Here is a 13,158-nt window from a genome sequence, read left to right on the forward strand (position 1 = left end):
AGGTCTGGACCCGCCACCGTATATATAATATTTCCACTACGACGTTTACTTTCAAAGTGTGGACTGTAGTCTGACAATTTACGCAGAATTTGAGGAATACGCATAGCCTTAGCACTATTTATTAACCCTTAGCTCAAACCGTCAACTATGGAGACACAGTCTTTGAACGGTTTTACTTCCCTTGATGCAACCATTCAAAGGAAACCTCTTGGAGAGTGCTATCCCAAGGTACCATTCGTTTCTTAGCTTTTTCCAAAACAAACTTTGGAACTGTTTTTGCAAATCGTTATGACTGTGGAAACTCTTGAGATTGAAAGGGTTGAATAAATCGAAAAGGAAAGGAGCACAGTGAAAGAAAATGAAATATTATTATCTCTAAAGGACCAGAAAAACTGTAGAAATCTCCAACGTCTGTTTTCCTTGGGATATCATCCAACATACACCTTAAATTTCTGATCTCTAAAAATTCTAAACCCTTTATGGCCAACCCCCTCCTTGATGCAGAAACCTTGCTGCAAAATTGCGGATAGAAATGAATACAAATTACTGCAAATAACTGCCACTACTTCTGACTGAAACTATTGGGGACAACAAATCAGGCGCCCAAGGTAAGGTGTCAGCCATTGCGGGAAATAACCATCGTTATCAAGAGCGAACACTCCGTCATTCGATCTTAAAATTGTCGAAGACTGACATAAAGTACGGCTGTGAGACCGTTAACGTTGAACTTGGGATCTGGGAGTGTGAAAAAGAGCGCAACTGGAAGCCAATAAAATGGCTAACTGCTCTTAACATTTATACAATGAATTCTTAAATTGTAAAGTAAAAAAATTATTGTCTGAATCACAAAAAATATTCTCTATTGAATTTCCGCCTACATCATCTTTTCTTGTCCGATACCTTCCTACTTCTTGGGGTTCCAGGCCCCTTTGACGCTACCGAGCTTTTTGTTGGTTGCATGTAGCCTGGCACCGACCTATTACTGCTGGAGGGCGAGTCACGTGCTCTGGATGGGCTATGGGCATCACGTGCACCGGGTGATGAAGGCATCATTTGATTGGTTGTGTTTCCACGGCGAGAGGGGGTCTGATTTGACTACGAGCCAATAAACAGATTAGAAACATAATTGGATAAATTGCCGTGTTAAATAAATAATCTGCGAGCAGGCGCTTGTGTTGGGGTTTCGCGCCGTGTTTTACGTCTAAAAGGCGTCCTCACAAGTTACTACATTGTACTTGTACACCATGTACACATACATTTGCATTTGCATTTGTATTTTCGAAGTTGACGAAAAAGCATTTGTGCTGTGAATTCCTTGGTGATGATTTTTCTCACACTTGCAGGAGTGGAGACCGAGTTCAAACCTCGGGGGGCTTATATGATGAAGAAAGCCAAATATATGGGAGGAGCTATAACTCAAGCCCCATTCACACCGAAACTCAAAACACGGTTTGAATTTTCTTTCCTTCAGAAAAGCTGCTAACTGTCTTAAAGTGATTGCAAATTTAGTGCAAAATCACAAAACTTGTTGAATTTCATTTGAATCCTGTGTGAAACCCTGTGTTCCAGTTTTCCATGTCTGTTTTTCATCTTTTTTAAAAAAACTGGTTTAATAACATACATGTTACGATTTCCCGTGTCTCTTATATCTTAGCTATACTACTGTACAGTTTTGCCCCACGGTAGGTGAAAGTCTTGGCCAGTGGACAGCCTATGCCGATGCAACGTAAGGTCATTATTCTGTCTAGTGTCTCCTTGAACACGTTTAGTTTGCGTGAATGGGGCATTAGTTACAAAAACAGATGGAAATGATATCATACATACCGATTTCCTGTTACTTGATTGAATGGACTTCCTAGGAGTGGAGCCAGCTTTTCCAGAGTTACTAGAGTTACTCGGTTTCCTGTCAAGATCCTGCAGATCAATTCAAAAACTCACTTAAAATTACTGAAGATAATAAAAAGAGATTCTTGTTCCGACAAAATATTGTAACAATAGGAGACTACAGGAACGTGTTTGCAGCCGCTTATTAAACTCGCAGCTCATGCTATATCAAAGTAAGAAAAAAATCCGGATTAATATTTGTTCACGATTCAGCGTTATTTGGCTTTCGTATTTAAGCAATAGACCACACTTTCTATGGGTTTACCGGCGTGATAACCCACGCGGGATGTTGGGAGAACACGAGAAAAGCTTGTAAATCACAAACCGAAGCAGAAGGCTTTGATAAAATAACTTAGAGTAAAACTGAGTTTTCTATCAGTTTACCGGCACAATAAATCATAGGTTTTTAACCAATCACAACGCGCGTACTATCTTAGAGATTTTATACACTGAACTAAGCCCTGCATTCCCTCCACTAACCTCATCTTTGAAACTCGTCACATTGAGTACGCAAATATAAACCCGTTGGTGTATACACATACTTTGTAATATCAAAAAAGGCTGGTTTCCATACCATCGTAACAAAATCTTTCATGGCAGGAAATAAAGGTTCAGCGACTGAAGCAAACATTTAGAGACGACACTTCTGTAGTCGTATCCAACCCCGCCCAGTCATGGGTGGGACAGAGATCGCTGACATAGACATCAATTATTGTTCATGATCGCTAATACTAGGCCTTTCAAAGAAATGAAGCTATTGCTCAGTACGATGGATATGGGAATTCCTTAACAGTGACCATTATTTCGAACCTTTTAACTTAACTTGATAAAGAAAAGTTTCTTTGACACGAGAAAGACCGTCGCAGTTAAGTACACAACTAAAGCAACTGCGAAAAGAAAGCCTGAAAAACGTTCTAGCTTGAACGGGATTCGAACCCACAACCTACGCGATACCGGTGCAGTGGTCTACTACTGAGCTACGAAGTCAACTCAGAGCTGGTTACTTTGAGTGAGTTCGTAATACACGTATACCCGCATACAAATTCTATCCCCCCTCTCCCCGCCACTCCTCCCCTCCCTCTTCCGATGCTGCACTATGCTTTCTTTAGAAACCGAATCCCCTCTTCCCCCTTCCAACACTACTGGTCTGCTTAGGTTCCCTACCTCTTTAGGACTGTCAGAAGAAGCCCCTGGAGATGGGGCTAGGCCATCTTCCATTTCACTAATATTATTATTGGCCTCCTGTTCTTGATTTTCCGATCCCTGTAATAAAGGTAAAAGGTGACTTAAACCAACCATAATTTACGTCGATAACTCGTGACAGAAATAAGTGCGTGATAAACTTGAGGTAGACTGTGCGCTCATTTTACCCCCCCCCCCCCCTTCTCCATCAATGCTCCGTTTCAAGAGTATTATTTCAAAGCTTGTCAAAGCTACACAAAAAGGAGAGAAGTTGAGACAAGGATGTGATGCTACGAGGGATCAAACTCGGGACCTCGCGCACTAACCAACTCTGCCACTTCTTGCTCCGTAATGGCATATAATGATAAACTCTAGATTATTAAGAGACCATTAGCAAGGGCAGAAATCCTCAAGGAGTTGTAAAACTTTCAAACAGAGGTCACTTGAATTTAAACTGCTTAAAACCGGCAAAAAATAATACACCAAAAATGTAATATAAACCAATAATAATGGTCAGTTGAGCAGTATGCTTACTTGTCTGAGTTCCTCTCTGTACATTTTCATTAATTCAAGAACATTTGACGTTTCAGAGGCTTCGGAATCACCCTAAAAATAGACCAATTGAAAACGAAAAGAGTTAATCTATTACGTTGATCTACTGTCCACTGTAAAGGCATTCAAGAGAAGATATCTTCAAAACTAACCAAAGCCATTTGTAAGAGAAATTCAGCGTTGAAACTGTTACAAAAATACTTTCAGTATTCAGCAGTACGGTGTTCTTGATTCAAACTGCAACTTGCTAATCCTTTAGGCACACAGTTCTACACTGACTGGGATATCCAAAAAATTAGAGCTAAAAACAACTCTTTCAAAACAGTCTTGGATTTCGGGTACAAAGGCATACTAGATGTGTTTTAGCACAATTAATAGATATTTCAAACAGCATCAAAAGAAAATTAAAATAGTTTGATGGAGTATGGTAAAGTACTTACAGTTATAATAGTCGAGATCGTTAAGAAGCTATAATAAAGGTTATAATATGATCAAGGTCTCTTCATAGATAAGATAGATAATCTCAGAGTAATGTATTTAAATAGAGCCTCAACTATATGAGTAAGTATTGCGAAGACAAGGCATTGTTCAATTATTTTGCCTGTTTGTAAGAAATGTTTTATGAGGCATTTGAAGGTATAAAAGCTTGAAGCGGCTTTGATTTCAATCTGTAGGGAGTTCCGTATTTTAGGTCCTTCAAAAAGTATAGAAAATTTATTCTCATTAGTTCTAAAAGGATGAGATCGATAGGATTCAGAGAAAATTTATTCTCATTAGTTCTAAAAGGATGAGATCGATAGGATTCAGAGTTTCTTGTTGAGTATTGATTCATTTAAGATTGTGTCAAGCGAACCAAGTGTTGAGTGTTAAGGACTCAAGTGATGACACTCACTCCACGTTTTCTTTGAACCAGAAGAGAGAAAATCTACAAGACAACTATGATCTGCTATAAACCACCTTAAACAAAAACAGATGAAGAGCAACACAAATTAGTTGAGTACTACTGTACTTACTGTAATCCAGGGATGGTTCAAGATTTCTTTTGCTGTGCGCCTGTATGCTGGATCAACTTTAAGCATTCCAAGAAGAAAGTTCTTAGCTGTGAATTTAACAATTCAAAACTCAACAACTGAAGAATTCAAGGAAATACCAGTCTTGACATGTTTTCAAATGAAAATCAATCTTATGGTTTATCATATGACTCCATGCCTACAATAATCTTACCAGACTCTTGAATGTTTTCCCAACAAGGGTCAGAAAAATCCACTTCTCCCTTTTTAATTAACTCATAGAGCTTTTCTTCAGTTTCTGCCACAAATGGTGGTCTCCCTGTTAAACTGTGGACGAGAAAAGAAGTGAGAAATAGAACCACTGATCACTAAAACATGATACTACATACTGGGTTGTTGAAAGATTATTGTTGTTACACCATCACTTAACAACCCTCCAAGTTAAAGTTTTAGCTCGCTTGCCATTTGGCCACCAACTCTTTTGGTTTAGGGAGACTTTTTTACAAATCAAGATGCCAGCTTCAAAATTTTAGGCACCATGCCAACCAAAATGGTTGCAACTTGGAGGGTTGCTTAAATGAAAGACACCATTATTCTTCAAGAGGTGTCTGCCAAATTAAACATTCTCCGTCTTGCAGCTTTTGGTTTGGGATGAGGAACTGGAGTATCAGATCTGGAATCTGCCATGCGGGACTACAAGGGCTAGGAGACTGGTAGAGAGTGTGGCAAGCCAAAGGACGATGATGATAAAAGCACAATAGGCCCTTTGCAGCTCACAGTCACATGAAAATTATGGGATACAACTCAAGGGTGGATCTAGGGGGAGGGTGCAGGGGGTGCGCACACCCCCCCCCCCCCCCCCGAGATGACCTGCGGTTTTCTAATACAACTGGTATTCTTCAAAAAAAAAACTTAGTGGTTTATTGGTGTTGAAGAAGAGCAAGAGACGAGTGCACCCCCTCCTAAAAAAAATCCTGAATCCGCCCCTGCAACTAACATGTAAACAATACCAGAGATATAAAGGAGCAAGAGCAAATTTGCTAGAAAGCCAATTTTGAGTAGATTAACCAAAAGGACTAAGATTTCATGGACCGTGTTAGAATGTAAGTTCTATTAAAAAATTTGTGATCTGTTTACCCACGAAGCACTTTGGAGTTCTTGAGAACTCACTGAAATGTATCCGTGTGTTCCAGATCGAATTAGAATTTGGAAGAGTTGGTTTTTGAAAAGAGGGAAAAACCAGAGTACCTGGAGAAAAACCTCTCTGAGCAAAGGAGAGAACAAACAAACAAACTCAACCCACATGTCTGCAAAATTAAAAAGGTTAGTATGGAAAAAATGCTACAGTGCACATTTTCCACTAATGCATTATAACATTTTCTTAGTTACTTAAATCATCAACATCATAAAATTGCACTGTGAAGAGTATGAAACCTAAAAATTGGCAGACCCACTATTTGTTTTGTTCTTTCTTCTTTCTTCTTTCAGTCTCTGGTATAAGTATTGTTAGGGTTGTATCCCGTAATTTTGGCATGAGACAGGTACATGACCCTGAGCTGCAAAGGCACTATGACAAAGGAAGAGATGGGAACAACTCTAAGGGGCTGTTTTAATGGAGGACGATCCTAGTACTATGAAGATCCTAGAAGGCAGAACAGCTTTATGTTGGGTTTACAAGCAGAAATTTTGGTCCGTGTCATGCCCAAGTAGAGAAGGCTCAAGAAGAAATTAAAAAATGGTGAGTGTCAAAAACAAAAATGCAATTTGGGCCCTTCTGCTCTCTAAGTACCTTTCAGCTCAATTATCACAATAATCAGCTTGTGGTAAGGTGGCCTTCATTGTTGTGATTAGCCACTGAACAACCCACTGCCATTTTTGTCACATTTGTCCCTAATACTAGGAAAGAGTACAACCCTTTGCAAGAAAATCAAATTCAGAAAACATGTGGCACTAGGATGATCCACCTTCTAGGATCATCCTAGTGATAGCTAAGGATCTTCCTCCCCTCGTGTAAACAGCTCTAAATAATCCAGGGAGGGACATATCTGTCAAATAGATGGTACATTAAGAGAGAGTTGACTGTAAAAATAGTGTAAATCTGGAAGCTCAGACAAACAAACTTACAGAGTATACATTATTACACCTAAACTCCAAATATCACACTGTTGACTGTAACCGAGGTCATCTATCACCTCTGGAGCTATGACACAAGAAAAAAAAGGATAAGTAACACACTTAGATAAAACAAATCTCAGCACCCAATAGTCTAAGGGGTAGTTATTGCTTATCTTGCTTATCGTTTACCTTCAATCTTATGAAAGTGCACAAAATTGGAATTCATGAATAAACAAATTGAACAGATTGAAACCATTATGACTAAACATGCTGAGAGAGTGTGTATAAAGAGAAAGAAAACCAAACTGGAACAGGTTTTAAGCAATTTTTTTTTTTCAAGTGATGCAAGAAGAAATGGAGAACAAGAGTATACAATGAATGAAGAAGAGTCAATTTTGCTTTATTGCCTACCCATATAAATTGGAGTGCCACAAACACTTTGCATCATGGAGTCACTACCAACACCACCTCTCACATATGAAAGGCCAAAATCGGTGAGCTGTTCAAGAAAGTAATGATGTACAAACAGATTAAAACACTTTTAGTAACAAATTGTTGTCAATATCACATCAATTCTAAGACTCTGAATCTCCTTTGTCTAAAAAGCCAGCAAACTGTCTGGGTCTTGATTCATTTTGTAAGTGTTTAACCATTCTTATCTTAGGTGTCCATGACTAAAGTAGTACTGAATGACATATGTCTTCAAAAAAACATGTCATATACACTGACTAGCCTAACTGATTATATAATGGACTGATAAGACATCAAAATAAATCTAACCATATACGTTTTTGCTTTTCTCTATTTCAGGAGATGTATGTATAGCCTAACAGTAACAATTTTTTTAATATCCTCACCTTAATATTGAGCAGTTCATTTCCAACAGGTTGACTGAGAAGAATATTTTCCAATTTTAAATCTCTGTGAACTATATCTAAAAGATGTTTTAAACAAACAACAGTTATATGTATACTTGGACACACTCCCTTTTCTCGCGCAAGTTGCATGCACTCTCTGAATTCAACACAGTTTTTTCAATGTTGTGACTGTTGTGATGTTACATGTGCATGTAAGTGTGCTATTATTTCCTTTTTCGTGGGGTTTAGTCATAAAGACAAGTGTTAAGTTAGAAGCAGGTACAAAAGTCGGACCGGATCAACTCGGACCACCAGTCCAGGTCGGATCAACTTGGATCCAAGTCCACTTTTATTTTATTTTAATTTTTTTATTCGATCCGAGTCGATCAGAGTTGATCCGACCCGGACAGGCGGTCCAAGTTGATCTGGTCTGACTTTTGTACCTGCCTGTTTAGTTAGTGGGGCATAAAATGGTCTATGCCATAATAAAAAAGCTAAATCATAAGATGAGTGATGTTAAATTACATTAACACCAAGAACCTGGTTGGTAACCAACAATTACCAGAATCATGAAGGTATGCCACAGCATGTGCCAACTGTTTTATCACTGTCCAAGTTTCCTGAAATTTAAACAGTGATATCATTAGAAAATTAGTATGTAGAAGTTTGAAAATGTAACTATTGCTAATAATAAAATTTAAAACAATAAAAGTTTTCAAACTTGCTTTTAAACTGTTGAAACTTTATGAACAACATTAGCTAGAGCCACACTTAACATAACAAGCTGAAACAAACAAAAAAAACACAGATTTGAAAGAGTGATTATCCTTGGTGTGAATTTTTTTTTTCTTCTATTTTGGGGGAGTATGGTAATGTACTGGTCATGAGTTAGAAAGCAAAAATATTCCTCTAAATTTTAAACAAGGATAAAATTGAACAACAACATACATGTAACCTCAGTGTTACATGTAATCAATTATTAGTTAAGAATACAAACCTTTTCTGAAAACTGTTTCTTTTGTTCTAAGAGCTTTTGCACACCACCAGCATCACAAAGTTCCATTACCAAATACATACGCTGAAAGTGTAAACAAATGTATGCCTATAAATAAGAACTTTAAAAGTATACTGCATGGAACACCATACACATTAGCAGAGTATGATGTCATGTGGCTTCATAATATGTACCATTTAAACCATTTAATGAACTTAAATTTATTTCCATTTTACTATGACCTAATAATGAAAATCACCCAAAAGTCTTAACAAAAGTGGCAACATCAAAATAATTGCCATCAACTTCTGATCAGTGCTTTCCAAACAAACTTTGGATACTATTCAGATCAGGCCAAAATTTACATACTCTACTAGACAAACTGTATTCTTAACATGGCAATAATATTATTTGATTTTTTTTACAAAGTTACAACAGGATTACTACTTACCTTTGACGTTTCATAGATCTCTTCTAAATGAATTAAATGCTCATGGTCAATCTTTTTCATAATTAAAACTTCTCTCTCTAAGAGTCTAACTGCAGAGGTACCAGCCTAAGAAAGGAATGAGCAAAATCAAGTTCAATATTCAGGCACAGATCTAGGATAAATACTGACCAATTTCCTAAATGAGCACAAACTTCTAGTGGGGGCCGCGGGCATGCTCTTCTGGGAAATTTTTTAGATTTTAACTCCCTAAAATCCCCTTTCTTAGGTTGACAGCTAATGCCTGGAATTGGGAGACAAAAGGAAAAAAACATGTCTCCAAAAATTTTCCAGATTTCAACTTGGAAAGTTTTTTTTACTAAAAATATATTATTATAAAAAATCTGACCGATTTCCATAAAATGGTGGAAAGTGTGGATCCGCACCTGATAGTATTATTTTAACTCAACTTTCCACACAGGATATTAAATGTTCACACTTACAGATGACATAACTTAACAATGTTTCACAAGGCAATGATTAGCTGCTTAATACCGCTTCTGTCTAACGTGATTTGCTGATACTGTTGTCCACTGGGAATCTGGCAAGCTGATCACTTAATGATTGCTAAGGACTATGAAAGTTGCCTATGAAAGGTTTGAAGGAAGTAATCAATTCTTTGTTGATAAAGCTCCTGTCATAGGATTCTTTGCGGACATGAATTCTGCATACTGCATACTGCTACATACTACTTAGTCATTTATAAGGATAAATACAGTGAAGCCTCTACCAAGCAGCCCTCTGTTAAGTGGCCACTTATCAATAGACCAACTCCCATATATTAAAATTCATACTTGGCTGTGAGGCTTGGGGGAATAAAACAGAAGAAATCATCTTGACGTTTACTAATGAATAAATAAATACATTTCTTTTGTTTTATTCCCCCAAGCCTCCGACCCAAGTATGGATTTTAATATATCGAAAATGGTCTATTTCCCACGATGTGCTTCCCAAATTAACTGTAAAAATGATGACTATTGACCAGTCACTTCTATTACGCATTTAATTACCCGTAAAAATGATGACTATTGACCAGTCACTTCTGTTAGGCATATGCAGTTACCCTGTAGACTGGCTTATTTTATTGTATTTTGCCTCTTATTGTACATCACTTGGTTAGATAATGGTGTGAGGTCTTGACACAACAGTAAACAATGGATGCCCAGGCTCATAAAACACAAATAGTCAATGAACGAAGGCTACAATGTATATTGGACAGATATGCCTACAACGCTCTGAGGCAGTTGGTGACCACAGTGCAAGTTAGGGCTCTTTAGAATGGTTATGATAGAGGTTAAAGAGATCAACCTCTATTAAGCAGACACCTGACTATTTGCCAAGGGTAACCACCAAATAGAGGGTTGACTATGTTTGTCTGGTGCAAATGGTAGGAAAAAATCCATGCTAACCACCTTATTACATTTTAATGTTTCAAAGGAACTTTCACCCAAGTAAAACAAACAGCATATTATTTGACCTAACTAAAAATCCCATAAATGAAAATTTCAATATTGACATTAATATTATTAGTAAGAATGGACATGAAGATCAGCCTACAGGGGGTATGTGGCATTTTTCCCTTGTGCCATCCATTATAATCATTACTAATACAATTTGACAGTCTATCAAATACTGCCTTAGCAACAAGGAAACTGGGAGTTCGCAAAAAAGAGATGGATAATTTTAGAACTGTTTAGTCACTGAAACAATGCCCGATATATACAATACAATTCTTAATAGTTACAACGGATATCTACTGAATACTACCTTGACTACAAGTAATCAGGAAGCTTCTAGTATGTGAGCCAAAAGAAAGAGATAGTAAATTAATAACAGTTCTGTCTCTATGGCAATGCACCATTAATATTAATCATTTTAACCATTATAAACTGGTCTTGACTAAGGTACAGACTTCTACTCCCTTCTAAAACAAATTTTTATCAGTAACATGCCAAGGAGTAAAGAAAAATCACAGTAGGAAGTTCAAAACAAAGAACATATTGAAAAGATTCTTGCACAGTTCAAGTCAAGTGTTAACAATAAAGACCTCTTTTTAGGGTCGATAACTACGATGATAAATTACTAGATGACGTAAGTGTAATTATGAGTTTAAAAAAGGTGAAAGCTAAAATAATTTTCAGCTGTGATACCACATGCATTCACACTAAAAATAGCTGCTGAGCTTGGAAAAATAGGTGATTATCAAAATTGGGTTAACTAATATATCACTTGTTACTTGGCTTAAGAAATATGGCATAGTTCAATTTGTCAGCCTTACCAGCACAAATATCACATTTTATTAATTCACGAACTGGACGCATATAGCGGAAACCTAAGTGCCAAACAGCATTACCTAAAGAGCTTAAAAACAATACCCTTGATATGAAGCCATGATTAAGATATTGGAGACTTGACAGACAGCTTTAATATTTAATGTCTTCCAAGTTCTACAGACTTTTAAGAATCAACCAAATACATTCTTACAGAATTTTCGACTTAAAAAAAAACAATTTCTCGTTCAACTCAATGGTTGCTTTTCAACAAGCTTAAGTTCGGCCGCACTTGATGTTAAGTTCAAACGATATCAATTTCTTACCTTTTCCTTGTTCACGGCTTTGATGGCCCATCTACGACCCGTTGCTCTGTTGGTGGCTTCCTTAACAACGCCAAAGCTTCCTTTACCAAGAATTTCTCCAAATTCGTAAATGTCCTCTATCTGTCTTTCGTCCTCAATTCTTGTATGTGGAATAGTTCTTCCGGAGGCCGAGCCGTCTTTTCGAGGATATTGAGACATGATTCTCGTCCGCCTAACACGAATCCAGCTTTATTTTTGCATGGAGTACGGATGTTATGCCTAGAAGCAGATATGAAAATAAAATCAAGCTGCAATGATAACCGTATAAGGTTCTCAGCATATTGCCCAAGAACACACAGTCTGTGGTTTATTACAAATACATAATTAACGTTAAGGATCAATGTTGATTTGGAGCGACTTTCACGCTGTTTTCTTTACAATATCAATTGTTATTATTCAATTCAAAACTTTTCACCAAAAACGAAAAGCTTCGGAATAAAAGCATCGCTCAATTAGTTCTGACTGCAAAAATCGGTACCAAACGCCAGTTGTTTCAGCAGCCATCACGCGCATGCAAAGTTTTCAAACTATTGCAGCTCGGTTTGCTTCGCGAAAATAAAATACTAGTATGCTCAATGCGAAGCTCAACAGGAGACCGGCTTCTTGCACAAGTTAAAATCCAACAAAACGAAGTCAACAGTTAAACCTTCAGTATGTAACGAGAGCAAATGGGCCCTGAAAATTTGAAAATGTAACTGAGCTCAATATTGGCTTAGATTCCACCGTACTAGGTCATGTCCCAAATCCAGTCTTGAGTACAAGTCTACCGAGTTAATGGCCGCGCCGGGGAGAAAAGTCAGGGGAAGGATGCGATGAAATTAACAACTTTCTCCTGCGCGCTAATTATGGCTGAAACCCGCTAACCCTCAAAGTGATCCTACGGATGCTTGTCTATTAATATTTCAAAGCTTTCATCAAGATGAACAAAAACACTGCCAGGTTGGCAAGCACAACGTAGACCTTCGTCTCCGTCTCAAACTTTCCTCCTATCGAACCGGTTGACAGGACATACCTTGACAACGTTCCTCCCTCAAGGAGAAAGAAGCAGCTAAACTTTTCATTCCTCCAACTGCTTCTAAACTTTTCTCCATAAAATCTTCCCTAAAACTGCATCTAAATTCATAAGGAAGGCTGTAAACTCAAGAGTAACTTTGACAGCACAACCGCAACTCTTTAACGCATTTAGGACTGGAACCCGAATGAGAGGGTCTTTAGACACCAGTTCCTTTATCCGGGAAGTTACTGGGACTGCCCTGTTTCAGATGCTGCAGATAATTTGCCACTGAGATAATTTTTTTTTTCTCGCACAACTCCAGTAAGGTATAAGAGTACTAGATTTCGTTCAAAAGTTTAGAACAAAACATGTGAAATGCAGGGCAAGTGCAACAGTTATAACGGGTCATAAATGGGGGCGCAAAGTTTTCTCGAGCTGAGAAGAAGAG

General features: G+C 37.7%; 1 protein-coding gene across 1 annotated transcript; it reads right to left on the reverse strand.

The window, feature by feature from the left end:
- LOC140933457 (serine/threonine-protein kinase 33-like) lies at nt 1-12,894 on the reverse strand. The gene is made up of 14 exons (XM_073383015.1): nt 12,729-12,894; nt 11,678-11,935; nt 9,046-9,150; nt 8,598-8,678; nt 8,163-8,220; nt 7,601-7,677; nt 7,155-7,242; nt 6,753-6,828; nt 4,843-4,955; nt 4,632-4,717; nt 3,601-3,672; nt 3,049-3,147; nt 1,825-1,914; nt 1-1,095 (listed from the first exon to the last, which is right to left on the reverse strand). The coding sequence occupies exons 2-14, from the start codon at nt 11,873-11,875 to the stop codon at nt 880-882; spliced, it is 1,359 nt and encodes a 452-aa protein (XP_073239116.1). The 5' UTR covers nt 11,876-11,935; nt 12,729-12,894; the 3' UTR covers nt 1-879.
- Between the last annotated feature and the right edge of the window lie 264 nt (nt 12,895-13,158).

The sequence above is a fragment of the Porites lutea genome, chromosome 4 (genome assembly GCF_958299795.1).
Source record: "Porites lutea chromosome 4, jaPorLute2.1, whole genome shotgun sequence".
Classification (NCBI taxonomy): Eukaryota; Metazoa; Cnidaria; class Anthozoa; order Scleractinia; family Poritidae; genus Porites; species Porites lutea.

Coding starts and splice junctions, on each gene's coding strand:
- LOC140933457 (XM_073383015.1), bottom strand. CDS start 11,875: ATGTCTCAATATCCTCGAAAAGACGGCTCGGCCTCCGGAAGAACTATT. Junction 8,679..9,045: donor AGATCTATGAAACGTCAAAG/GTAAGTAGTAAT, acceptor TTACACTTTCAG/CGTATGTATTTGGTAATGGA. Junction 1,096..1,824: donor AATCAAGTAACAGGAAATCG/GTATGTATGATA, acceptor ATTGGCTCGTAG/TCAAATCAGACCCCCTCTCG.